The following is a 27819-nucleotide window of genomic DNA, read 5'->3' as shown; positions in this document are numbered from 1 at the left end:
ACGTATGTGTGTATGTGTGAGTGTGTGCGTGTATGAGTGCGATTGAGATTCTATAGAGACTTTTTTTTTTTTTTTAAATTATACACACTTCAGCTTCATCGTCCATCTGTCGCTTGGAGTAAGATTAAGATTGATTTTACCCATCTGGATTTTAACAACGTTTTTGAGGAAGAATGTGACTGTCGCTGATCAATTCAACACAATACAGGAATTAAATAGTTACATTTAATTAAATTACCTTCATCAGAGTAATGGATGTTTAGACCAAGTTATGAGACTTTTCTTATTTTAACTTTAAACAGATCTGTTCCCTTCTGCACGGGGATCTGCTGTTGTTTTGGCACTGGGAACTCATGATCGTTGTTTATTTGTGTTTCAGCATGAGTTTGTTTGCATGGAGCTGAACATCTCTGAATAGACTCATTGACTGTTCTTAGAAAGAGCTGATCAATCCAGAGTTTATATGTCAGATATGTATCTGTAATTTAAAGAAGTGATCTTAAACAAAGCTGAGAACAATCAAGGAGAGACAGAATGCTGAAGACCCTTACTAAAAAACTCAGAAGACACTCTCTAAACGAGATCCATCCTTTTCAACTAAAGGTAAGTCAGTATATAACTATACTACATAAAACATGCATGTATTAAAAGATATATAACTTGCCTTTACGAACAGTAATACTAAATACTTCTAGGCCCAGATGCATTTAGTATGCAGAACAATGTAGCATTCAAATAAAAGTACATTACATATATAAAAAAATTACAATGTTATACCTTACAGTGTTAATGTTACATAAAGAAGTACTGAATACTAATGAAATAATGAACTGTTTGTAATCACACGTTGATCTTACGTTTGTCCTAATTTATAATAACATACAGTATTTTACAGTATGTGACAATATCTACACTGTAATGTGATGAAAGTGTTACCATGAAGCACTTAGTCTTGTGACTGCCTTATTGTCCCACATTGGAATACAGAAGCTTTCTATTTACCATGTTCATGTCTCAGTGTATTACAATATGTTTGTTTAAGCTCAAGGTGGATTTGTTACATGGAATAGTTTTAAAACCTACCCGCTCATTCAGATTCCTGTGTATATTTACTCAAATGATCACACACACATACACTTGAAACTGGAAGTGCACAAACAACATGAAAAGATGCTCTCAGAGACTACCCAAAAACTATATGTGAATGAAACACCTTTTTTTCGAAGAAATAAACTAAAGAACCAGATGACCTTGTGAGTTAAAAGTATTAGCAGAAGAAAACATGATGGCATCTGGCTTACGCCATCTTGAAGAACTGTCTTAAAGTAATACAACACCTTTCTGGAATCCATAAATACTTGACATACTGAACCCAGCGCTGGTTCTCTGTTAATGCCACAAAGTTATGAAGTCATAAATTGCTCATAAATGCACCATCTAAACCTTTCGTAGAGGCATTTGTGAGTATGCGGTTTGTTTAAGCACATGGTGTGATGTTCCACAAAGATGTAGCCTAAAGCTTGTATGAACTTAAGCTTATTTAATCAAGGAAGAGTCCACTTCTTGGTCCATTCCATGGGTCACCACATGGTAGTTTTCACATTTTCTCTATTACACTTTTAGTTGATTGATCTGTCCAATTTGTTCCAGTTTCATTATTTGTCATTAGAGGTTTACTCTACATACATGTTTGAGCTATTTCCTGGTGGATGAGTTGTTATCTCTTCAAAGGGAGGTAATGTACTGTAGCAATAGCAGGATGGAAATCTACTGTAAAATGAGTAATGAATAAAATCGGAGAGGCCACCATTTAGGACAAAAGAAAAAGTGGGGATTTATGTTTAATGTAGTAGACATGTTGTTACAAATCTGTATTATCTTTTTAGTTAAATGATCCCAGAATTTTCATTTTTGTGTGAGCTATCCCTTTAACAGAAACTGCTAATGTTATTGTGCAAGATTCGTTAGTCCAGCTTATTCCAGAGACAAAAATAGCTATAGTTATGCCTCTGAAATGTCTTTCCTTTTGGCTGATGTAAAATAGGCCACATGGGCTTGTTATTGAGAAATACCTGTTTAGGTTTAGTTTTAGTCTTCTAAATTATATTAGCAAAATCTCACAGAGATAATACCAGAAGACTAGCCATAATAAATTTCTCACATCATTTTTCTAGCTTTATCATTAGCAAAATATTCCACCATTCACTGGTGCGTTCAGGTCACACTCAAAATCGCCATTCCATGTATGGCGTCATACAAAATTTTTTGACAAAATACAGCAGTTGCGAGTACATTTTCTGTCATATTTCTCTGAATGTAACATGAAGATTGTATAAAGAGAGTGTCAAAATGTCACCATGTGAGTACAATCATAGATATCTGTAAGTAAGGTACGCATCACATGACTAAACACATCTGTTTTCAAAAATGGCCTTTTCAAATGTATCCACTTGGGTGAGTGCCTTCAGAGAGCTCAGGACAAAAAAAATGCCATCTCAGTGTGGAGGGAAGACCAAAAAGTAAAGAAAAAGATGCATTTTCAAATGTAGTAATGTAATCCTTAATTGACTGCGCTCTGGTATATAATTCCCACCTTTCATGATCTAATCCGTTTCTAATAGATAAAACAAGTCCCGTCATGCATCTCATCTCATTTCTTGTTTAATATATTTTTTTCACTTGGAAATGACATATTATGGAAGTAAAACTGGTTGTGAATTGCATTTCATGTTGATTTTAAGTTTGTTTGTGTTAAGGATTTGTAGGTGAAAGACAGTGTATGAACGGCAAAGTCTTTGTTTGTTGTACCACTCTGTGACCAGCTTTGAAACCAAGCATTTAAATACTGGTTGATTCTCAAGCTCTAGCCCCAGTTGGGATAAAAGAAAAAAACATTTTTACAAGGCCTCAACATGTTAAAAGATGATGGGAAGATGCTTTGAGTAGACGTTTTGACTAGTCCGTGCCAAAGACTGTTATTCCTGTACCAATGGACACATGTCCTGATCTCAGCTTGACCCTGTGGCTTACACAAATAAATACAATTACAGTGGTTGGAGTGTGGCCTTCTGCCAGAAACGTCTTTGGCACTGCTGGGTTGCTGACAGAAGCTGTGTGTATAAGTGTCTGTATTGGTCATGTTTGAGTAGATCTTGTAGACCACTGAGAAGATTTGGAATAAAATTGGAGGATCTTCATGGCAGTGTTCCCGGATACAAGCCAGAAGAAAAAAATTATAAGCAAAGGCCTTTTCACAAGAATTGTCCTCTGAATGTCACATTATGTTTTCAGTATTTGAAATTTGAGCATTGTGTTGCAACTTTTGACCTGCGCACAACTCGCTGTCCGCTGTAACACTTTAGTACGATTCTCTGATCAGTTTGAACTGTTTATCAGATTGGGGAATGCTAATACAAGTTAAATGGAAGGGCCTTATGAAATGAAAAATCCAGAAGCAGAATTCAAATGTAAGTTAGGGCACATTAACAATAAACCAACACTGTACAAGGAGGACATGAACAGATCTCTACTAACCCAGAAGCTAGAGTCGCCCAGAAGTCTCCTTCATGCATGAACAAACGCACACAGAGCTGCAGTCATGGCCCCCGAGGGCTGGTGTTTTTGTTTGAGTCTTGAAACACTGTTTATTGTGTGTCTTCCTGTGTTTGAGTGTGTCCTGTGTCATAGCCTTTCACTTGATCCCCTTTTGATTGGTTTGTTCTTGTACACTTGTGTAAAAATTGAAAAAGGCAGCTGTGAGTGTGGCTGCGTGTGTGTGTGTGTGTTTTTTTTTTTTTTTTTACTCATGTGATTTTAAATTGACCACAGAGGACTTGGCCTAAACACTCCCATGGTTTTCAGACTGCTTCATGTTACAAAAGTGCCTTTGCAAGTCTTGCAAGACTCTGTTGGAAAGTACAGCACTTTATCAGATTCATGTAGTCATTCATTTGCAATCTACAAAACGTTAGAGTGCCAACCTACATAAACTTTGTTTTATGTTTACACACAAGCCAAAAGGTCACTTACTTTGTCAGTTTTGGAGGCCTAAGGTAAGATGTCATGAAATATATAAGGACAGTTGGCTGGATTCACTTACTCACCTACATCCTACTGCCAAACCATGCACAGTTTGTCAAATGTTTGCATTTCTAGAAGCCAGGAGGGAAAAGACTGGAAATTCTAGCATAATGTAATTTACATGTTGGCCAAGCACTTAATCTAGCAGCCAAACTAAAGAAAGTTGGATACTTGTAATGGTTTTAGTCAGCATGAGAGAGAAAAAAAAAGAAGTATTTGGCAATACTAAGAAGTAAATGTGACGTTATGGATATATGCTGTAATAGCATTTTTAGCTTCCTGCTGGAGTAATTTCCATTTACTCAGTATGTAGTATGGTTAGCCAAAGGCAGAAATGCGAATGTACTTTGGCTTCTTGGGCTGCAGTAGATTTTATAGGCCTTTGACATAATTGGCAGCTTATGTCTGCTATTGAAGCACGCATGTCACTGCAATTAAAAAAAACATTATCAGACATTTCTTCGAGCAATTGTGTTATTGCCTCACCATTGATTCCTGCTGTTATTTGTCTAATTGCAGCAAAACTTATTTCAACATTGATAGTTCTGCTATTGCACTGGGTGAAAATGTGAAACATGCAGGGTTGTGGCTGGTAGTGATTAGACACTTTCTGCTGGACATTGTTAGCAAGTTGGTCAGAATTCAGCTGTGGTTGGTCATAAATACTGAGAATGCTGAGACTTGTGAAACCCTCAATGTTATAGCAGAAAGCACATGAAACATACACAAAAAGCTGTTTGTTATATATTTTTTTAAGGTTGTGGTTGAAAATTAAACATGAAAAGATCTTATTAATGTGCTCACCCAAAAATGAAAATTCTGTCATTGTATACTTACCCTCATGTCATTCAAATGAAAGTTTATGGCTTTCTTTCTTCTGTGGAACATATAAGATATATTGAGAAGTGTCTCAGTGTATTTTAGTAGTACACTGGAAGTATATTGGAAGCCTCCAATATTGTTTGGTTCCCAGCATTCTTCAAAATATTTTTTCATAAAAAAAATAATTTATACAGGTTTGAAATGACATGGAGGTGAGCTTATTTTTTTCTGTTGAGAAATTTTTTACTGTTATAAAAGAAGTCAAAAACAGATATTAGCATAATACTTCAAATGTATATCAAAGGTGCATGGGTTTGATTTATTTATTTATTTTTGCATATATCACCCTTCAACTCCTTGCAAAATTAAAAAGTACAAGTTTGTGACAGCGCTTTTACTTTTTATGAAGGATGGTCATAAAGTTATGTTAATGTACTGAAATAATATGTATCTGATTCTATGTTGCTTTACAAGACTTGTATGTCTGTATGCATATAAGTGTTTAATTTTAAAGAATGCGGAAGGAGCAGGGTGGTATGTTATAGTGGTTACACTTAGTCATTTGCTGTCTGTGGAACACACATGATGTACACACGCAGATGTGTGCACAAACACACAGACTGGCCTTGATTACAGGACCAATCACCATCTTAAACTGTTTAGCAGATGGCATAGCTAGAACTCATGGCTGTGACACGCATGTTGACGCCCAGTATGCAACTCTCACCTACCGCCCACTACATAGCATACTGCTTTGACATCACAGACATCATTTAAACTCTCAAAAGGGACTCTCTCTGAGGACTGTGAAGGAAGGCATGCCAAGACTTTTTTGTTCTATTCATTCAGCCATCAACTTTAAGAGGTTTTTATAGTTTTAACTTTTGTGGTATATAGTGAGAGAATTGGGCCCTGTTCCAAGTGGCGCATTTGATATAACCTTGTGAAGCCCAAGCAGCCGTAGGGTGTCTGATTTGTCATTTGGTTATTCAGAAGGGTGATCAGAAGTGCCGTCTTTTATGCTGCACTGCATTCTTTTCTAATGCATGCACGGTTGCGGACTTCATGGTGGACCACCTACTAGTCCGCAAGTGCAATTTAGGGTAAGTTCTGGTCTCCATGGGTTGTGGACTCTACTTATAGTCCTTCTTATGTTATGATGTTATTCAGTGTAACACTTGCATATTCTGGATGAAATCTAATTTAGTTATTTGGAGCAATTTCTGGTTATGCATTAATATTTTGTCACATCACTTCATGGTGTCCTTGCCAGGATATCAGTAAAGAGTAAACACCCCCCTTTCCTGCCATTGGTTAACAAATAGATAGTCCTACCCCTGATTCATTTCATTGCTTGAGTTAATATTGCTGTGTTAAACTAGTCCAACCCGATCTCACAGGTAAGCTATTTTACGAGGTGACAATTTCATATCAGTTTGTACAATTTCGTGAAAATAACCATAACCCTAAACATTTTAACAAAAAGTAAGCATGAAGGTCCAACCCCAATCCCACATCTAAATATAACTGTCAATGGGGAATGTACAAATATGAATTCATAAAGATTAACCAACAAGTTGACAAAACTTAAAACAGGCCACTGCAAAATCAGGACCTGTTGATGTGTTCCAGGACACATGATGGATGGAAATTGCAGCTTTATTACATTATTGCACTGGTATGTGTATTGTTTTTTCTGTTTTAGGAAATATGCCCAGGTGCCCTTATAATGGCGTTAAGACTTTTTTATGTGATTGACCTTTGAGCATTATCACACTAACAACTCATTTGTGTGCCAACAGCTTTCTGAGCTGATACCATATTCACACACACCCTCTCTAAATCTTGTAATCCATGACTGTCATCACTGACCCTAATCTACCCCACACATTCAAATGAGAATAGCCAATGCTAATCCAGAAGGCCATGACAGCAGTGGCACCTCCCTGCCTCTCTCATTCCCAGAGTGCTTTGCAGGATGGTACTGTAGACCCTGAGGCTACAGGGCAGCTGATTATGTTACACACAATATACAAACACATTGACAACCCTACAATTTATGAGCTCAAACAGGGCTGGAGGATACAGAGAGTAAACCATAAACTATGCAAACAGCTCTGCCTGCAAGAGCAGTGCATTGTGGTCAGCATCAAACCCTCATGCAAATGCTGTTTTGTTGCATATGTTAATCCAAATGGGTTGTGCTAGTTTATGCTGTAAGAAACGTCTGGGAACAGTTTAAAGGGGTCATATGATTTCATGTTTCCCTGTGTCTTTGGAATGTTACAAGCTGTTTGTGCATATATAAAATCTGTAAAGTTGCAAAGATTAAAGTCTCAAACCCAAAGAGATATTCTTTATAAAAGTTGATGAAAGATGAAATGAAACATGCTGTTGAAATCATTTTAGCGCCACTATTAAAGGCTCCAACTGACCAGCAGAGCATTAATGCTAAAACAGAGATTTCGCTTTCCTTGGACATGACAACCTATTTTCACAAATACAGTACATGACTTGGCCGGAAGGACAGACGCAAGTAATGGCATGTGCTCAGTAGAGCTCTCTCATTGGCTGTCTGTTTAGGCTTGTTAAGTGCAAACCTACTGAACCTTTGTACAAATCAGCATGATACACATTATGTTATGTATTTAATACACATGCACGAAATGTAAAACGAGAAGGGCATTACCTTACGAAAAAGAAAACACGCAAATATTGCGGTTGCTGTGGTTGGTGCATTCCTGCGGTATTGCGATATTGCGGTTATCGCGACAGCCCTAACTTCATAATGAGGAGAATGATGTATTCCCGGAGGTGAAGGAAAGGTATAATCCATGTGTAAGCAAATCAGTTCAGGTCCACTGCTTAAGACATGCAAATGCAGAGGGAACGGCCTGGGCTGTAAACCACCAACTGTGTGATTCACACATGGGTACAGCTCCCCTGCAGAAAGGCATTCATTTTGTTAATAAACAGTGCTGTCTATGTTGGTTTGATTTAACATTATACTTACGTCTTAACATGTACATTAGAAAGAACTGCTACAAATGGGTGCTTTCTGACCTCATGTCACCCCAAACAAAGATGTGGGCCTGCACTGTAGTGCTCTTATCATATACAGTTACAAAGAAAATCATTCAAGCACTGTCACATTCCTGTGTTTTTCACCTGCCCTAAATTTGTATGTCAGTTATTCAGATAAATAACCAGTCACTGGATGAATGTGCTGCCTGTTGAATTTTTAAGCTATGCCACTGAAGCAAAGTTAAATAGTGACAGTGATGGAGAACTGAATAGTCTCTCTTTTTCAACTTTATACTTTCAGCATGCTGTACTTGCATATATTTAGATACTAGTATAGTACTTAATTGATAGTTATAGCTCTAAAATCATATTACAGCTAATAACACAGCTGCTGGTATTACTTGCAACTTCTTTTAAATGTGTAAATATACATGACCAAAAATCAGTTGAACGGTAACACTTTATTTTAAGGACAAATTTTCACTGTTAACTAGTTACTTATTAGAATGCCTATTACTAGCATAGTACTGTATGTATGTACTAGTATGCCTTATTCTGCATTATTATATTTTAGATCTCTTAACCCCGTACCTAAACTTAACAGCTAATTTACTAACCAATTATAAGCAACAAATAAGGATTGTGTTCTGTAAAAACTGAGTAAAAAGATAATATGTGTTCACTATTTTGAAGTGTTACCAGTTGAACTCTAATTTTAATGCACCAAGTTAAATTGCTTAACTACCATAAACATCAAACTGTACTCTTATCCTACTGTTAGAACATTAGTGGATACTTGGTGGTAGTCATGTAATGAATGAGAGACATTCATTGAAACCTACTTCCTTTGTAACTGAATTTCAAAAGCACACTGGAAAAGCTTTTAAAGGTATTTAAAAACATACTGTGGCAGTGTGAGGCAGTATGGTGGCTATCTCATGTATCTTCAGTCTTCAAAGCCAGTGGTATGTGAGCACTGGCCTTCTTTGAACTACATTTTTTTAAACTAAGAGAAGATACTGCCTAAACAACTATTTGAGAAAAACAGGCTGTACTTTCATTTCAGTCCAAAACCATAGTGAATAGCTTGATGGGTAATTTGACCCTGATGCTGATGATTTTGACAATAGCTCTGTTAACATATCTTTACTTAAACATCTGCATCCCATAATCTCCTGTGAAGATGTTGTCAACCCGTCTGGGGGCAGTTCCCTAGGAAACAGGCCTCATGCAGTGCTGCAGTTTTTAGTTCAGTCACTCAGCTGTGTGTATGCATGTAGGGTTTGTATGTTTGTATGTAGGGTTCCATTACTAGCAAAAATAATATGTCAGATCACCATTTACCTTAAAAGACACTATCTGTTAGACCTTAATCTGCCTCAGCCTGAGTATACACAGAGCCTGTTTTTCCTGTTGTGTACTACTGGAACTGCTTTTTCCTTTTTGAGCAGTGTTTTGTGTCTGTACCCATGAGATCCTATCAGAGCTTTTCAGTATAGGCAAAGAACCAGAAGTCAACATAGTATCAGTAGTGTTTTCTCTCTCTAAATCAAAGCAAGGTGAAACAAGGCTGAATGTATAAGAACACTCCCAGGATCTATTGATTGGCTGTCATCATTAAGCCAAGGTCACTTGCCAGCATCTTGTAGCAGTGGTATTGTGTCACCCTCTGCCTACTTGAGAGAGCTACGACACAAGGAGACAAGTGTGTACAGTAGGCGGTTCCTAGTCATATTTGCTTTATTGGCATGGTACAATGGCTTACATAACCGAACCATTAATAAACGCTTGGTCATTATCATAACGTAAACTCATACAGAGTCATTTTATGTCATAGCATTTATGATTTTTCATTTTTCTAGTTGGCATTTTTGTTCCAGTTGTTGTTCTTTTGTTGTGGCAATACAACCTTGCAGTAGGAGGAGGAATCTGCAGGGATATGGAGATATTATACTGATTTGTTTGTCATGATACAATAATATTACCCTTTTTAAATGTATTATTATTCAAAACTTTGATACTGTATATTGCGATCCTTTACTCACTTGTTTCTCATTTCGCTTCTGCTTTCATTGTAGAGCCATAAGAATAGTTTTAGTTTTGACAATAGGCACCTCGGTGTTAGCAAGAAATGCTTAAGGGAATAGTGTACGTTGGTTCAGCTCTTTTATCATGGCATGCTGTATGGGTTGTGAACTGTACAGGTGACGCAAGTTGTAGACTCACAATGTGTCCTAACCAGTTTATTTGTGGTAGAATAGAAATCATTGGTGTACAATGAGTAACCTATGTTTTGCCTTTTCATAGACTTGTTGTGAGAATGATGGTCAAGAAAGAAAAAATCAAGAAAGAATGAAATACTGAACCTTACCTTTAGACACAGTATCTTGAGGGGGGAAAAAACACATATATGCTGGGGTTTCACCTGAAAGTATAGGTGGTTATCTTTTTTGGCTTCCATTACCAAAAAAATTACAAATTCACTAACTTCAGTGATAGATTTCAAAATGATAACTGACATTATCATTTGCCTTAGTAAATGACTGCGCTTCAGTAACCGTATATCGCAAAGAAACATGTCTGAGCAGTTGTCTTTGCAGTACACCAGCCATGGGTTTCCTGAACTAATTCACCAACTAAGCAATTTTGAAAATACATTGTTTACTGCAGATGAATATTGTTGTATCTTCTCTCATCTCAGTGTGTAATGCTGCTCTGTACATACAGAATTTGGTTCTGTACAAACAGAATTTTCAGGCATGATATTTATACCACCAAACTTGTTCCAGGAAAGTTCTGGTTGTCACAAAACCTTTCTGCTAGTGGAATTGACTTGTGTATTCTGTACACACATGGAACAATAAGGGCATTCACTCTGTATTTATTTGTACAGTTATCACCCATAAAACTTGTGTAACACTCTCGAATACAGTGTGTAATGGGCAGTAGTTTCTACGTATGTAATACTAAATGAAAACCTTGAGTATAGCTTCTTACAGCTGAAGACGCTGTCTGGCAGGGGTTTTAGTGGTGAGGAATGGTAATTTGTGGTGACTTTGAGATTCGAGACAGACTGGATTTCAGTGAGTGGAAATGGCTCTTCTGGGGGCTCTGAGCTGCTGTGAGATCCTAGTGCATGTGAGAAAGAGTGACACATTTGAGTCATTCAGTTTCTCACTGTTTGCTTAGTGAAAGGCGAAAGAGATGAGAAGAGAAGTGGGGTGTGTGTGTGTGTACTTGAGAACAGATGGCAGCTGGTTAGCTGGGCTTGGACAAGGTAATTACCGTGCACTGTGTTACTTAACTCTTTACTGGTGCAATCTGTTGGGTTTTCTCTCTGTTCCATTCTCTTATTCGTTGATAATCTTGTCTAAATTAACTTGTAGTGGGAGTCAGCTAAGCTGTCATAGCATTTGGTGTTGTGATATTGGGTGTGCCTCTTGTTTTTACTTCTCTTAACCTCATGCTCCGTTTCTTCTTTTCACACTTTCGGATCTTTATTCAGACAAGGCAAATAAACAAGGAAATGTACACGCTGAAGTTAAATTGAAATACGTTTAATTTGGCAAGTGAGCACATCTTTTCCATTTTATCACACATTCTAATCTAATCACACCATCTCAGTTGAGGTGTAGATCTGTGAATTGTTAGTGCTGTTTTTTAAGGCAGGAAACACTGTAACTATTGCTCATAATGGGTATTAAACTTTGATGTATCACACATTGTTTGCGCAATGTGTGGGATGATTTATGTAGATTATTGAGGTGTTCTATTACTTTTTTTTAACAATTAGACTTCAGGGTTTCAGCAGGCGGTGTCAAAATGAGCCAAAAAAACAAAAACAGAAAAACATAGACTTGCATATCTTGAAAACAGATTCTTATAAAGACTTTGGGGTGGGCTTTTATGACTGGGCCACTCTGAGCAAGCAACTGAAGCATAACATGCTAAAAACACTCAGAATACCTTAGCAACCACATCTTCCACATCACCCTCGCACATTAAGGGCAACTTTTGCATGGGTAATCTTCACACAGATTTTCTTTTGAAATTGTGAAAGGGTTTCTGAGCAAATTGATAATCCCTTTGTTCAGGTTGGATTGTTTGCAAGAAACATTCAGCACCGCATGTGTTTGTCCCATTCTTATTAGAAGGGCAATATTAGAAGGTTTCCAAAGAAGTTGCTCAAGTGTTAGTCATTTGTCTGATAGCAAATAATAAGCAATACTCATGCTGCTATAAGCAATGCTACTAAACTGGAATACAGATGCATGAAAAACGCCTTCCCTCTTTAATTGTGTGAGCTGTGGGACGTGACTGTCTGAGTATTTTTGTTTGCATCATGGTGATTCAGGTTTGTCTGACTTTTGCTTTGCTTTTGAAACAGATTTCCTACCATGGCAGTGAGGAAGGGGGAGAGAGTGAAGACTCAGAAGGCGAAAACCAAGAGTTGGCACAGATTGACAGAGGTGTGTATGTTTTGCCACATGCACATACATTACATAGATAATACATTTACATAAGTTACTTTTATGTTTCTAAAAGCAAGATTTTGAAGCAAGCTTGAAAGCAAGTTATTGAAGTGTTGTCATCATTAAAGGAATACTCCACCCAAAAATGAACGATGTTTCCATACAGTCGCAGTTGTGGTTGAGTAAATAATGAGAGAATTTTAATTTGGTGTTAATTTGGAATTTTTTTGGTGGACTATCATGTCAATATGCATATCAGTCAAACAGACTTGAACAGAAGGTGAGTGCAGTTATTTAGCATCAAAACTTGTTTTTCTTTGTTAAACATCAAAAAAAAATTAAAATAAAAATAAAATAAACAAAATTAAAACCCCTTTTACATCTATAGTAGTGGGGTTCCTTAAAATGAAGTGTACAGACATGGTGTTAGTCTTAGAAGAAAAGTAATGGTTAGAGTAGAGCCGTATTATGATAATTAATCAAAGAAATAATCAAGAGATGAAACAACTATCAAAATAGTTATTAGTTAAGCCCAATAGTCTGTCACATAAATAAAATTTGATATTCTAGGTTAAAAACCCCAAGCAGTAAACTTTATCTGGAGTCTATATAAAGACGACTTGTGCATTTTAATCATACTTAATCATACTGGTAAGACATGGCAAGTTGAGGTGATATGAGCAACACTAGTGGAGTCAAGCAGAGTTGAGCTTAATTCAAATGAGCAGTGGTTCAATATGACATCTGCAAAAAGGAGAGAAGACAGTCGAGCTAAGATGATCCACCTCATGATGCAGTTTGATACTGCAGTTCAGTATTACGAGTAACCTCTAGCAATTTCTCAGTGTGACAACCCCTTATGGAACTAGCTATTAAATGTCACTGTGCTCTTTAACAAGTTGCGTAAACCCAAGATGCTTAATGGAATTTTCCCTGTATTAAGTGTATTTTAAGTTCAGATTTTGCTAAATGACCTCATTCTGCTATATTACACCCCCTGCAGAGCGCCGGCGGAACTGTGCCTTGACCCCTCTAGCCACTAGCCAGCAGCACAATCAGGGCATTCTTTCTCCCGCCCACTTACGCCGTCTCCGTTTACTCCTGGACCCAATTTTGGACCATCACAGTTCTGAAGAGGAGCTGGAGCGCATTGCAGGAGCCACAGCAACCGAAGGGGGCCGAAAGTGGCACAGACATGGTGACATGAGCAGCGCCTCTAGTGACGAGGAGGTGAAGGACCTGTGTGGGCCAAATGAGTCGGCGGCTGGACCCCGCTTGAGCGCCACCTCTCCTAGCCCCGTTCTCTTCAGCTCCTCCCCTCCTCGAGCTCTCAAGCCTTCCCACACCCCAGCCCGCCTCCCTGTCAGGCCCATCATTCTCAGCCACTTTGAACAACCTTCAATGCCTTACTGGCGGCACCGGCCCGCTTACACAGGTGAACCCGGTCGCCCAAGCTTGGACCTGGAGAAAATGCAGCAGGTAAGAGACAATCATTTTCCCTGAACTTCTTACTCATCCAACAAGAAACTTTGTGATTTTGCAAGAGGTGACATCACCATCTTTTGCTGGTCCTTGAACATCATATTCTATAAACAACTGTAGTCTTAACCCTATGCTCAACCTTCCCTTAAAATCAGAAGAAAGTACAAAAGTTGATAAGATTGTGGAAGAAACTAATCCTAAAATTAGTCACCAAGAAATTTGTCCTCTTAGTTTAAAGTCATGTGATACTCACATATTTTAGCAAAAAGGCTCAAGAAATGGATATGGAAAACTGAAAAGTTGGGAAAAGAGTAGAGTATGAGCGTGGGAAGAGGGTCAAATTCACTCAACAAAGAGAAGTGATAAGAATGTGTGAGAAATATTACTAATGATGTTAAACATAAGCAATTTGTGAAGCAGGATGCAAGTACAGTCCACTGTGCTTACATCACACGTTTACATCACATTTCACAACTTGCTGATGTTTACTCATAGGACCCGAAGTGATGGTTTATAATTAAAAAATTGTAAATATTTGTATTTTTCTCATACAAAAAATTACAAAAAGATATTTAGACATTAAGTCATAATTTAGAATGTTGGATTATCATTGCATTACAAACAACGTAGTAGATTAAGTGCCATTTTCTTTTACAAATACAGTTCAGGTCAAAAATCAAGAGAGTCATTAAAAATGTTAATTATTTGACCAAAATAAGAGGGATCATACACATACACAATGCATGTTGTTATTTATTTAGTACTGAACTGTATAAGATATTTCACATTTACATATAGTTCACAAGAGAAAATAATAGTTGAATTTATAAAAATTACCCAGTTCAAAAGTTTACATCCACTTGATTCTTAATACTGTGTTCTTACCTAAATGATGCACAGCTGTGTTTTTTTGTTTAGTGATAGTTGTTGAGTCCCTTGTTTGTCCTGAACAGTTATACTGCCTGCTGTTCTTCAGAAAAGTCCTTCAGGTCCCACAAATTCTTTGATTTTCCTGCATTTTTGTGTATTTGAACCCTTTCCAACAATGACTGTATGATTTTGAGAACCATCTTTTCACACTGAGGACAACTGAGGGACTCATATGCAACTATTACAGAAGGTTCAAACGCTCACTAATGCTCCAGAAGGAAAAAGCATGCATTAAGAGCCAGGGGGTAAAAACTTTTGAACAGAATGGAGATGTGTACATTTTTTGTTTTGTTTTGTTTTGCCTAAATATCATATTTTTTCATTTGGTTCTGCCCTTCAGAGGCTGCAGAAGATAGTTACATGTTTCCCAGAAGATAAAAAAAAGTTAAATTTACCCTGATCTTCAAATTCAAAAAGTTTTCACCCCCTGGCTCTTAATGCATCATGTTTCCTTATGGAGCATCAGTGGATCGTTTGAACCTTCATTTTTGGGATGGGTTCAAACACAAAAAATGCTGTAAAACCAAATTTGTGGGACCTGAAGGATTTTTCTGAAGACCAGCAGGCAATTTAACTGTTGACAAACAAGGGACTCATGAACAACTATCACTAAACAAAAACAAACAAACAAACAAACAAAAATCATTCAGGTAAGAACACAGTATTATGAATCAAGGGGATGTAAACCTTTGAACCGGGTCATTTTTATACATTTAACTATTATTTTTTCATGTGGACTATATGTAAAACATATCTTTTATGTGAAATATCTTATTCAGGTCAGTAAACAATAAACAATAACATGCATTTTGTATAATCCCTTTTATTTTGGTAAAATAATAAACATTTTTAATGATTCTGAAAGGGGGATGAAAACTTTTGACCTTAACTGTAACTTATTAAGCAGAACATATTGCAAAAGGTTAGATTTTAAATTACAAAATAACTTCTTCTTTAATACTTTATTTCCAAAGACCATATTGGATTACATTCTGGTGTAAAATCTCATCAGAATACTATGCTTCAGACCAGTAGCCTACGTTAACTCAGTGGCTGAGTTTGAAAACAATGCAAGGCAAATGCACACAACTATACTTACTCAAACTGCTCCATGTGCTCCAGGGCTTTGTGCCCGCCACCTCCAGAGAGAAAGAGAGGATGACAGATGTCAGCCCCCCTCCCTCACTTTAAACAAAAGCCCAATAGAGTGAATCTGTGAGTGAATGAAACAGCAAAGTAGGACAAGTAAACCTAGTAGTTTTGTCTTCAGGTGTTCAAATATACAGGCCAGATTGTGCAGAGTGGAAAAAGGGATACATAGAGACAGAACAAGCAAAAAGGTGAGAACAGAGAGAGGAGCAGTATGAAGATGGCTGTGAGAACCATATGACTCCTGGAGTGCACTGTGTGTGTGTGTGCTTGGTCAAGTGGAATGGGAGGTGTTGATGGAAAACAATATGGGAGACTATTCAAGTTAGCTACTACAAGTTCATTTTACACAAATTTAAAAAAAAAAAAAAAAAAAAAAAAAAACACACACACACACAAATAGTAAGTCAGTATTATTGGCTGAAGTTGTAAACGTGGTATAATCCACGTCCAGCCTCACTGTACTACGTATTGCACGTTTAATTATACGTGACAGCTGTTATGTTAATATGCTGTGCTACGTTTGGCCAAGAGTCGTGGTAGCTTTTCATTATTAATCCTTACCAAGTAATCCATTCCTGCACATATGCAGTTACTTACATCTCAAATGTAGGGGTCCAGCTATTGTTTGAGTGAAATGAATGGTTTGTCTGACAGATGTCTAAATGTTGCCCTCCATGGTTGAGTGAGCTTGACAAACATTATCTCCTTTTTTGGGAACTTTGAAATGAGGCCGAGCTCATTTCAAACTCCACTTGGGCTTTAACCATGGCTGCCTTCCAGTCACGCAAATCTGGACAAATTTGACAATTCCTGGGTTGTTTTTTTTACTGGGATTTTCCCTCGTAGAACAAAGACACTGCTTGAAATATGCATTAATCTTTTTATAGTTTTTTTTCTTGTAGATTTATTATTACCAGTACATACAAGCTTTGAAGAATGCTGGTTGTTTTTACTGTAATGAAAAACCCTGTTTGTATTTTTAATATGTTTTTAAATGGTCTCTAAAGAAACAGAGGATTATTTCCATCATAATTAATAGTGGGTTGTCATGTAATTGTGTATGACATTCTTTAATTTTGTGGAAAAGAAAAAAAAAATGCAGTATATATGCTGATTTTGTTTTCTGCAAAACAAAACCATTAAGAGTAAATGAAATTTGAAGTTCAAGATAATCAGTGACTTATTTTTTTTTTTCTTTTCCTATTTATAAAAAGGAATATTATGCATCTTTTGGACTTTTATGAACTTTTATGTCTTTTGTCCATTGACAGTGCGTATGCATTGATGTGTGCGTAATGCGTGCGTAACAGTTTTCACGCAAAGTGTGGGATCTACCAACTTGTACTTATACGTAGGAATGTGTGTAAATGTAAGCACAACCCTGAGCATGCTTACACAGAGAATCTAGTGGTAGAATGGTGATACTACAAGTCAAGTCACCTTTATTTATATAGCGCTTTTAACAATAAAGATTGTGACAAAGCGGCTTTACAGTATTAGAAAAAATAGTGCAACAATAATGCAAAAGGGCAACAGTAAACACTAAATTTTTTAGTCCGCTGACATTCAGGGCTGTAGAGGTCATCTCTAGGTGCTGATCCAGCATCTGGTCTGGGTACAGACTGGATCCGGGGGATTCTACAAAAAGAATGTGCCGCTGCATGTTTCCTGTGTCCTTTAATTGCAAATACTCAGTTAATAGTTTCATAGTTCAAGCTAGACATTTGCACTATTGGTGTGAAAAGCTACAAAAGACACACTGCAAAAAAGGCTTATCTTCTTTTTAGTCAAAATATCTAAACATTCTTAAATCAAGATGCAAAAGCAAAAAGACATAAGATATTTAGTCTTGTTTCCTGGGGGGGAAAAGTTAATTTATTTGCCAGTGGGGTAAGTAAAATCCTCTTAAAACAAGGTTATTCTTCTTACCCCACTGGCAGATCATCTTAATTATTTTAAGCAAAATGCACTTAATTTAGATGTTTTTCCACTGGGAAGCAAGACTAAATATCTTAGTCTTTTTGCTTATCTAGTAAATGCATCTTGATTTAAGAATTTTTAAGCATTTTGACTAGAAACAAGACTAAAATACTAAGATAAGTCTTTTTTTTTTTTTGCCATGCAGCTGGGAAGTCATTTGAAATGTAGCTATAGTGTCATGGCTGATTTCGCTTTGCTGGAAGATTCGGCAAACCATGCGCAGAGAACGCATTTTCAAAGCCCGCGCTGATCTGTTTAGTGAAAGCACAGAATGGCTTCTCAGTCGGTATCGTTTTCTTTGCCATGATTTTGGTGAGGACATTATACATTCATGTGATTTACAAAGTGAGGTGTTGTCATCAAATATGGTTTATTGGGGGTGTTTCTGAATGAAACTGACCATGAACGTGAACGAGCATGGTGCTTAAGAACATGTGGGATTTATCAACAATGATTACTTACTGGTTTGTGTAAGAACTGCGTACGCACGTTTGATAAATATGGATTTTTTTTTGTACTTACACGCATTATAATTTTTATTCATAGGACAAAATATAGAACCTTTTCTACGCATTGTTGCTAAACTCCGAACATTCTGCTGAACATCCCCTTTTTTGTTACAAAAGAATGTCACATGGCTTGAAATGAGGGTAAATAATGTAGAAAATTTAAATCATTGCAATTTTTTAATCATAAAGGTTTTGTAGTCTTTGAGGAGCACAGTGTCCTAAGTACACTGTTTTTAAAATTAACTGTAAAAACACAGAGGTAACCTCTGAGCTTGAGTCACCAGGCCTCAATTTAGCACTGACAGTAGAGTTCTGGGTAAGGAAAGCAAACAGATTTCCATGGTTGTCCTGAGGGGGCGGCCCACAGGATGTTTTGCTCTGTTACATAAAAGACTCATTAGTTTTGGTAGCCACAGTGGCCCAGAGCTTCCAGGGCTCTTCCAGAACAGCTCAAGGGCAAAAAAGCAGTAAATGTTTATAGTGACAATATGAAAACTTGTTCCTTAACGTGTGCTTTTGTGTGCAGTTTGGCTTTGCGTAGACTTATGGAAGGTTTATGTCATTTCTTTTAACCACAATTTCTCCTTTTTGCTTTTTGTTTCAGAAAATGCTTCTCAAAAAGAACTGTGGAGGGAAAACAAGAACTATCAAGATTCGGGTAAGCGAAAAAAAAAAAAAAAAGTATTCGGACGCTTAATCCACACTTAAAAATGTATGAATATCATTGCATTAAATAACAAAAAACTATTTAACAAAGTATCATTTGTTATAAAGAATAATTGAATTATTTGTTATAAAGAATAATTGAAAAAAAAATTTTGGACACTATCTGGTTCTCAAACCTTGTAGAACATGTTAATAGTTCATGTGATGAAATTATTTAGAAGAGTTTTTCTAATTCTAGTCTTGGATCAGGTTTATCTGTAGCATGATTTCCTTGAATGAGAGTGGTTGGACTGCTTTGTAAAACACTGACATGTGAGCATGCCCTGTTTCGGTGGTACACTGGAGTCTGGCCAAAGTGCACCCGCTGACCCTCATAGCAATGGCCGTGGACCCCGGGTGCTTCTTTGGCACTCGTCACACTGGTCCAGAAGGCCCGAGCTAAATGATGCCAGTGTGTGACGTCATTATGAGCTCGGCACCTTTTGGACTGTAGAACAGTGACTCCTGCTTGCCTCCTCCTGTCATGCATGGCACAGGAACTGGAACACTCTTGGGCAACCCTGGCTGCAGCCCAGACTGCTGGAGTCAGAGAAATGAATTAGAAACACAATCTGTGTCACCTCTTAGGGGCCCCTTACAAAAATAAATAATTTAAAAATAAATAAATAAAAAGATGGCAATACTCTGTAAGTTGCATACTTTGAAATACGTTTTGGTAACAGTTAAGTACCACAGCATTCTCGTATTTACAGAATGTTGCAGTGCTAAAATGTTATCATTAAAAAAGCTTATTTTTTTATCTTCTTGAAATGCATATTTGCCCCCTGTAGAATGTTCTATTTGCAAAATAATAGTTGCATATTTTTCTTTCTATCTACTGAACTTCCAGAAACCTCCATTTCATCTGCAGGAGATTGGATGACCATTTTTATTAGATTAATGGAAAGAGGTGAGGCGAGGAGCTAGGGATGAAAAGGGAGAGGGAGAAGGAAGTGTGTGTAAGGGTGAAGTCATTTTCCATTTATAGAGTGCCGGCTGTTGCAGGATCTACAGTCATAGAGAGAAAGATGTTCATCGCTTCACTCCTCCGCTTTGTTGTTGTTTTCAACTTTCTTTCACTCTTCCCACTCTCTTTTCCTTGGCCTTTTGTCCTTGATTGTTGACTCTATATTCTATATGACACGCTCAAAATAATCCTTCTTGGGTGGTCATATCTTCTGTTTCTTTCAGTCTCTCTATTTATTTTCCTTCTCAACCACTTGAATAAAGCTTATGATAGTTTAATGTTTTCAGATGTATTATTTTAATATTATTTTCAAATATAAATATAATTTTAGATGCTTTTTAGCATTGGTAAATTAATAATTTGAGAATTCAACATGAGTCAGTTATTTACATCTTTTTTTTTTTTTTTTTTAAAAGTCTCTAATGTACAAATAGCACTGCAATCTGCCATGTATTCCACAAAAATGTGTTTACACCAGTGGTATGCAGTGTACAAGCAATCAACACCATGATATACTTGTATGGTTATAATGCCATTCTTTGCTGCAAGATGTGGTGGGATAGGTTCCAGCACTCCCTGTGACCCTATCTACGATTATAGGGTATAGAAGATAGATGGATATTAACATACTTGTTATAAGTCATCAATATCTGATACTGTGGATACTGTATTGTTTACAGCACATTTTGAACAATATTTAATCATTAGTAAATCTTTAAAAAATGTGGAATGATGGTCACATCTCAGTTAAAAAGAAAGGTGCACCTACATAAGAGACTGATTAAGAAAAAAAAGACTGACTTGCAGATCCTTTCATGCACATTTCGATTTATTTATTCCATCCATTGATCTATTCAAGCCAGTTTGCAGACTTGTGAAAATTATATCCTTCATATTATATTCTTTATCCTTTATTTACAGTGGGTAAAATAAGTTTTGAACACGTCACCATTTTTTCTGGTAAATAAATTGCTGTTGACATGAAATTTTTACCAGATGTCGATAACAACCCAAGCAATCCATACATACAAATAAAACAAAACAAATAAAATTCAGTTATGTGTAATAAAATGGAATGACAAAGTACTGAACTGCTGAAATTTATTTAATACTTTGTACAAAAGCCTTTGTTGGTAATGACAGCTTCAAGATGCCTCCTGTATGGAGAAACTAGTTGTAGCATTGCTCAGGTGCGATTTTGTCCCATTCTTCCACCAACTTCTTTAGTTCTTTAGTTATTTTCTATTGGTCAGGTGATTGGCTGGGCCATTCTAGCAGCTTTATTTTCTTTTTCTGAAACCAATTGAGAGTTTCCCTGGCTGTGTTTGGGATCATTGTCTTGCTACAATGTCCACCCTTGTTTCATCTTCATCATCCTGGTACTGTAGGTGTTGGGACTGACCCAGCTAATATTAATTTTCACTGACAAGGGGCAGGATTGCTTTCTAATTACTAATAGATTTCAGCTGGTGTCTTGGCTTTTCATGCCTTTTTGCACCTCCCTTTCTTCAATACTATAATAATGTGTTCAGTACTTTTTTCCTGTGTCATTCCATTTTATTAGACATAACTTAGTTTATAAACTTACTCGTTTTGTTTTGTATGGATTACTTGGGTTGTTACCGATATCTGGTGAACATTTCAAGTCAACAGCACCTTTGGAAAAAACCCCTGCATACTTCTGTACTAATGCAGACAAAAGAATGCTTTAGGAGTGGTATGTCTGAATCTGTGGTATTTATGAAATAGTACATGAGAAATACTTGGATGGTTTACTTGTATACATCCACTGGATATTTTACTATCCAGTGAGACCACGGGAGAGAAGTTGTTAAAAGCAGTGAAATAACTCAACTGGCATTGAAGATCAAATGACAGTGCCAACATGGCTGATGTGGATTGATTGAATTGCATTCATACAACACACATGCATACTGTATAGAACAATAGCTATGACAGAAGTTCTATGTCAAATTTAGTACCTCTTTAGACAGTATGTGATTTTGGACGCCGCTCTTGTATTTACAACTTTACATTTGTTACACTATATAATAACAAATTTCAGGTAGGATATTTTTCCACCATTCAAGTCATATTTATTTATATAGTGCTTTATACAATATTACAAAGTGCCATGTTTAAAAAAAAAAAAAAATCTTAAGATTACGAAATTGTAATATTTCTAGAATAAAGTAAAAATTACGAGAATAAAGTGGAAATATTTTGCATGCATATGGCCCAAATTGAGAGCACTGGGAGATATTCCAAAGTCTTAGCTTTTAAAATTTGTCAGTTTTATAGTGAAATACAAACAATACGTCTTACACGCTTTTTAGTGTGGCGTGACAGATCGCTGTATTCACTTCAGTTTAAGCGGCATGCGAGTCAGTCGTCTTTCCAATTACAATGAGACATTTGTTTAATTAAATTAGGCTATGATGTTTTGTTCCATGCCTTCTGATGTTCATTAACTTTCATATTTTGCTATAAACATATGCAATATAACGAATGTTATATATAACTTCAACCTTTAGAACATTTTATTGTCATTTTTAATTAAATACATGTGAGGAATGAAAGTTTGGACGCAACAGATATTTTTGCGGAGTAGGTGCTGGAATTTTCACAAAGAAAACAGTGTCATTTAATGAATTGATTCACATGAATACAGTGATCTGTCACACCACGTTGAAGAGCTTGAAAAACACATTGTTGTAAGGCACATTGTTTGTATTTTGCTATAAAACTGATTTGGAACTGTTTTATATTACAAGTAACGAATTCAATCGAAGACATTAAATGTTATTTACAAGCATACTGTCCCAGCGAGTATGACAAAAGGTATGATTTCTGCTAGTAATCCCACATATATTTGTAGTATATTTAAGGGTTAAAAAAGAGAGCTGGCACCCCCCAAAGGAATATCGAATGGGTGTGTGAACTGAATAAAAAGTTGTTATTGTTCAGTCTGTTAATAAATATCATATTCTTGATATTAAGGCATTTCTGCGAGTCTTTAAAATGAACTCTTCCTCATCCCAGTAAGATTGTGCAGCCGCTCGGATGCAATAATATTCAGATAAATTCCGGTGCCTGGCAACTTCTCCCGGTGCTCTCAATCCGGGCCTTTGCATGCGCAATGTAGGCTATACTCTCAAAATATTGTAACTTTAATTTCTACGACTTAAACTCTCGAACATTTTGACTTTATTCTCGTAGTATTTCGACTTTATTCTTGTACTACTTCAACTTTATTCTCATACTATTTCGACTTTATTCTTGTAATATTCCGACTTTATTCTCGTAGTATTCCGACTTTGTTCTTGTAGTATTCCGACTTTGTTCTCGTAATAGTTCGACTTTATTCTCGTATTATTCGGCTTTATTCTCGTAATATTTTGACTTTATTTTCGTAGTATTTCGACTTTATTCTTGTAATTTCAACATTATTCTGTAAGTATTCCAACTTTATTCTCTAAATATTCTGACTTAATCTTATAATATATAAGATTTTATATCAAGATTGATAAGATTGACGTAATCTTATATATATATATATATATATATTTTTTTTTTTTTTTTTTACGTTGCACTAAACGCCATCGTACAATACAAATTGTTTCAAAGCAACTTAAACAGAATCTTCAGTTGCAATTAACTGTGAAATATACTAGCTATTTCTAAGTGAAAAAATGTTTCTACATCATTTTTTTTAGTGTATACAGAAAAAATCTACAGAAGGCAATGATGTTAGTGCAAAGTGACATTATTCAGCTGTATTCCCATCTGATAGTGTGGTTACAATGATAATAATCCTGATTATTAACTGTCTTTTATTCCCCTAAACCTAATTCAAACTTTTTTTGTTTTATTTCATTTTAATTTCTCATTTTTAAAAATTTGTTAAAATATATGTCAACAGTTTTTGTCTTTTAGTTTTAATATAAAAACTAAACTTATAATAATACTTCTTTCCCACTCTGTCTTTCCTTTCTGTCCTTTCCCAACTGCACATGTAGTGGTTGGGCCCCTTGTTTTATCTCAGAGCCCCTGTCTCTGTTCTGGCCATGCTCCAGGTGAGAGCTAGAGATGGAGAGGGAAGTGGCTATCTGGGGGCCTGTTAGGGAAGAGGGGAAATCATCATGGGGGTTTAAGGTCTGGGACATGACCAGAGAGTATGAGGGCTGAGAAACAAGAAAGAGAGATGGATAAAAGGCATTGGTGGATGAAGCCAGAGAAGACAAAGTCTCATCGCCTGGATGAGTTTTGGTCCAAATTTGTTGACAAGACAGATGTTTGGGGTTGAGGGGTTAATTCTTTCCCATGTATAAGCGGTATAGTGTGTAGTGTCATGTTTTAAAAGCAATGTGCTTTTGTAATGTTTTTATGTGGTCTTAAAATGTACCCGGAACGTCTAACCTATTTGTTCTAGTTAGTTTATAATAATTAGTCTTTCTACAGTTGCAGGTATTTGTCAGTTTAGGCCTGCAGAGCTATTTAAAGCTTAAAAATAAATAACTGTATTTGATAGTTTCCATCATTTGCTGTTAGGAATGCATGGATGAAACCAGTTTAAAATGATTAAACATAGAACATTGCTTCCTGAAGGGAGATTCATGGAAAACAGCTGCTTGTAGAAAGTAAATGGAATTATGTAGCACTGCAATGAAACCCTAAGGCCTCCTCTTTTTATTTTGATGAAGTGTTGATCTGGCCCCTTGATGGATTTGAAAACCTCAAACATAGTGGCTATTTGACAGGAAAAGAGCTTAACCTTGTGGTACATGCCAGTATATCTTTGTGCGTTGCGCAGTTTAAACCAGGCTAGATTTAGCTGGCCATATGTGAAACATATTAACTTCTTCTTTCATTCCCCAAGACAGGAACTCCTCCTTTTTCTCTGGGTTTTTCAGGTTTTTGCACATTTGGTTTTACTAAGGTTTTGGTCATGTAAGACGGTGATGATACACTAGAGGAAAATTTTAGACAAAGTTCACCATGTTACTGTAGTACATGCAAGTTAAAGTTGGATGGAGTTCAACATACAAAAATTAGAAAGTATTTTAAGTTACTTACTGACTGACTTAATATTAATACACTATTTGATTACTTATTTGTACGATTAGTCAAATGTAAACTTATAAACATCTGTTAGATCCAGATTTAGCATGTTAATATTGAAACAAAAGGAGTACAGAAGATCTAGAATGTCACTGTCTTTAATAACGATATAATAAATATAAATAAATAATGAAACATGCATAAATTAATGAATAAAGATGCAGATAACTTTTTAGAAATCATATGCCACTAATAAAAATAATAATACAATAAATTAATAAATCTCCTAGAAGTCATTGGGATAGATCTGTTAAACAACTACATAGATAGCACAACTCTGTCACAAATGGGTTTTGCAATCCAGCAATTCTTTGTGATGGCCATAAACTCAGATAAAAGAACGGGGTCAGTTAAATGGCTGTGGATATTCTTAAAGTCACGGATGCCAGAGACATCTAGCATTCAAGCATAAAGATCTGTAACCAAACAAGTGATGATGGTTGGGCTGATAATTAGGCAAATTGATTAGACTGCTTATGCATAATTATTCCATAGCAAATTGTGCTAGTAGTGTTTCTGTCATAAGTGTCAATCACAAATAACTACATCCTCAGTATTTAATTTTGTGTTTTATTTTCTCACAAATTTAATACACTGCACTGTAATGGAAGTTGAGGTGGCCACTCAGGATAAATGTGAAGTGATCATGCATAGAGTCAGTTGGCCTTCCTGAAAATGCCACCCTCAGCTCAGACCACTCTTCTGAATCATAAACTGGCAAATACCCTTAAAGTATTACTTGATGGACACTCACTAATAATCTAGTTTTTTCCCACTTCAGCTTGCAGTCACCTTCATACCCTCTTTTTGTTTGTTGTGGTTCCCTCACAGAACCTGAGTGGTGGTCGTCATGCACCCCGATACTCCTACGATCCATCCATCTTCGCTTTCCGCCCTCTGAGCAATGCTCCGCCCTGCAGCCCCCTGCTCCCTGCTGAGGAACCTCCATGTGCTTGAGGGAAAGGACTGGAAACTCTCAGAGACAAAACATCACAAATTTGTGGACCAAAAATTCCCAACATAAAGACAATGTATCTTTGCATTGCCTTTTATTTTGCAGGATATTAGTGTGAACAAAGGCCCTGTGATAAGGCCTGTTGACAAAACAGGAAGTGTGATCAGAGCCAGAATGTAGGAGAGGAATGAGGAGACGGCAACCTTTTGCCTTTAGCCGTCTCATCCTCTCTATCTCTCAGGAAACCCACTTAGAACTATTATAATGACAAGGCCATGACCACTGCGCTATCTATAAAACCACAACCAAATGGTTTGGTTTCTCTGATGTGAGGAGGGATTGGTCAATGGATAGCATAGATAATGTCTTACAATTGGGCCACATGGTAATGTTGAGACCAATCGGATTGTGATTAAAATGTAAGACCATATTTTGGCTGCATTTCGTTTAGACAGTTAAATGTCATAAGACAATCAGTTTGATGCCAGAATAGGCCTTAATGAATCTTTGATAAAGTCAAGTTTTTCAATTTATAAACAGTGTAAACCGGAAAGCTAACAATCAGATATAATTACAACACAGGCCAGATATTCCAAGTCATTGTTCAAATTCAGATGTTATGTAAGTCTGACCATAACAATGTATCAGTAATGAGAGCTGATTATCTGATCTGTACTCCAAAGTAATGAAATCTTAAGCAAAGAATGAGGAAAAAAAATACTATTCTAGAATCTTTCAACATCATATATTAAACATGCGCCTTACTATGTAGCATACTCAGTACTATGTACCTAAATACAATGACTTTTACCATCAATATCTAGTTTAGTAAATGTTGTGACACTGTTTGAACACACCAAGGATGAAATCATTACACACAGTGGCTGAATGGAATACTAGCATACTGCATACTGCAAAATACATATTATATTGTGTACTATTGAAAAAAATACATATAACATGAAACAGGATACATTATACTTACAGCAAATGTTTGAAAAAGTATGTTGTTTATATTGGGGTGGAAGTTGGTTTCATTCATTCATTTCTGGGGAAAAAAAATCTAGTTTATTAATCACACTGGAAATAGAAGGTCAAGTCAAAACAATGTGTATTGTGAGATGCAGTATTTTCCAGAAAATGTGCATAATGTTCACGCTATACAAACATACAGCAGAAATAGTAAGATGAGTACGCTAGTATACTTTTCCATCCTTCAGATGTGTAGAAAATTAAGTACAGAACTTGACATGTGATTTAAAATATGGACAGCAGGAATCCTATCCATGCAGTATATTTCAGAACCAGTCCTTCTGAGGATTTTGATTGTGGATGTAATGTACGTAGCAGCATACTTCAATACTTTTTACTGAATGTAAACTGCAGTTGTAACCCGTGTAAGGGTCGATAAGCTAGGCCAACCAGAGGGTGAACAATAAGGACAATTACTCGTAGTTGTTGTTTCACCTAGGTGTTATGTGTATCTATGTGAAACAAAGACAATATTTTTGAAATATAGCTATAGGGGCATATAGTACAGTACATGCTTGCAACATGTGAAACTTTGTCCTTTTCTGTCTCTATGCCTCAAATGAGGGGAATAAATGTTTCTTCCCAGTT

General features: G+C 36.4%; 1 protein-coding gene across 2 annotated transcripts; it reads left to right on the top strand.

Moving 5' to 3' along the window:
* Positions 1–27819, top strand: si:dkey-16j16.4 (uncharacterized). 2 transcript variants are annotated; one of them, XM_051133389.1, is made up of 6 exons: positions 1–118; positions 380–603; positions 12314–12395; positions 13402–13877; positions 19056–19109; positions 26076–27819. In XM_051133389.1, exons 2-6 carry the CDS (start codon positions 535–537, stop codon positions 26199–26201), a joined length of 807 nt encoding a protein of 268 aa, XP_050989346.1. In that variant the 5' UTR covers positions 1–118; positions 380–534; the 3' UTR covers positions 26202–27819. The 2 variants fall into 2 exon arrangements, with proteins under 2 accessions (XP_050989346.1, XP_050989345.1); XM_051133388.1 differs by having other exon boundaries at positions 1–603.

Source organism: Labeo rohita, chromosome 17 (assembly GCF_022985175.1).
Source record: "Labeo rohita strain BAU-BD-2019 chromosome 17, IGBB_LRoh.1.0, whole genome shotgun sequence".
Lineage (NCBI taxonomy): Eukaryota > Metazoa > Chordata > Actinopteri > Cypriniformes > Cyprinidae > Labeo > Labeo rohita.
This window is presented reverse-complemented; position numbering and strand designations above follow the sequence as displayed.

Bases quoted from the DNA above. Each gene is read 5' to 3' on its own strand.
- si:dkey-16j16.4 (XM_051133389.1), top strand. From the start codon at position 535: ATGCTGAAGACCCTTACTAAAAAACTCAGAAGACACTCTCTAAACGAG. The intron at 12,396-13,401 runs GTGTGTATGTTT...CACCCCCTGCAG, and splicing joins GTTGGCACAGATTGACAGAG to AGCGCCGGCGGAACTGTGCC. The intron at 19,110-26,075 runs GTAAGCGAAAAA...GTTCCCTCACAG, and splicing joins CAAGAACTATCAAGATTCGG to AACCTGAGTGGTGGTCGTCA.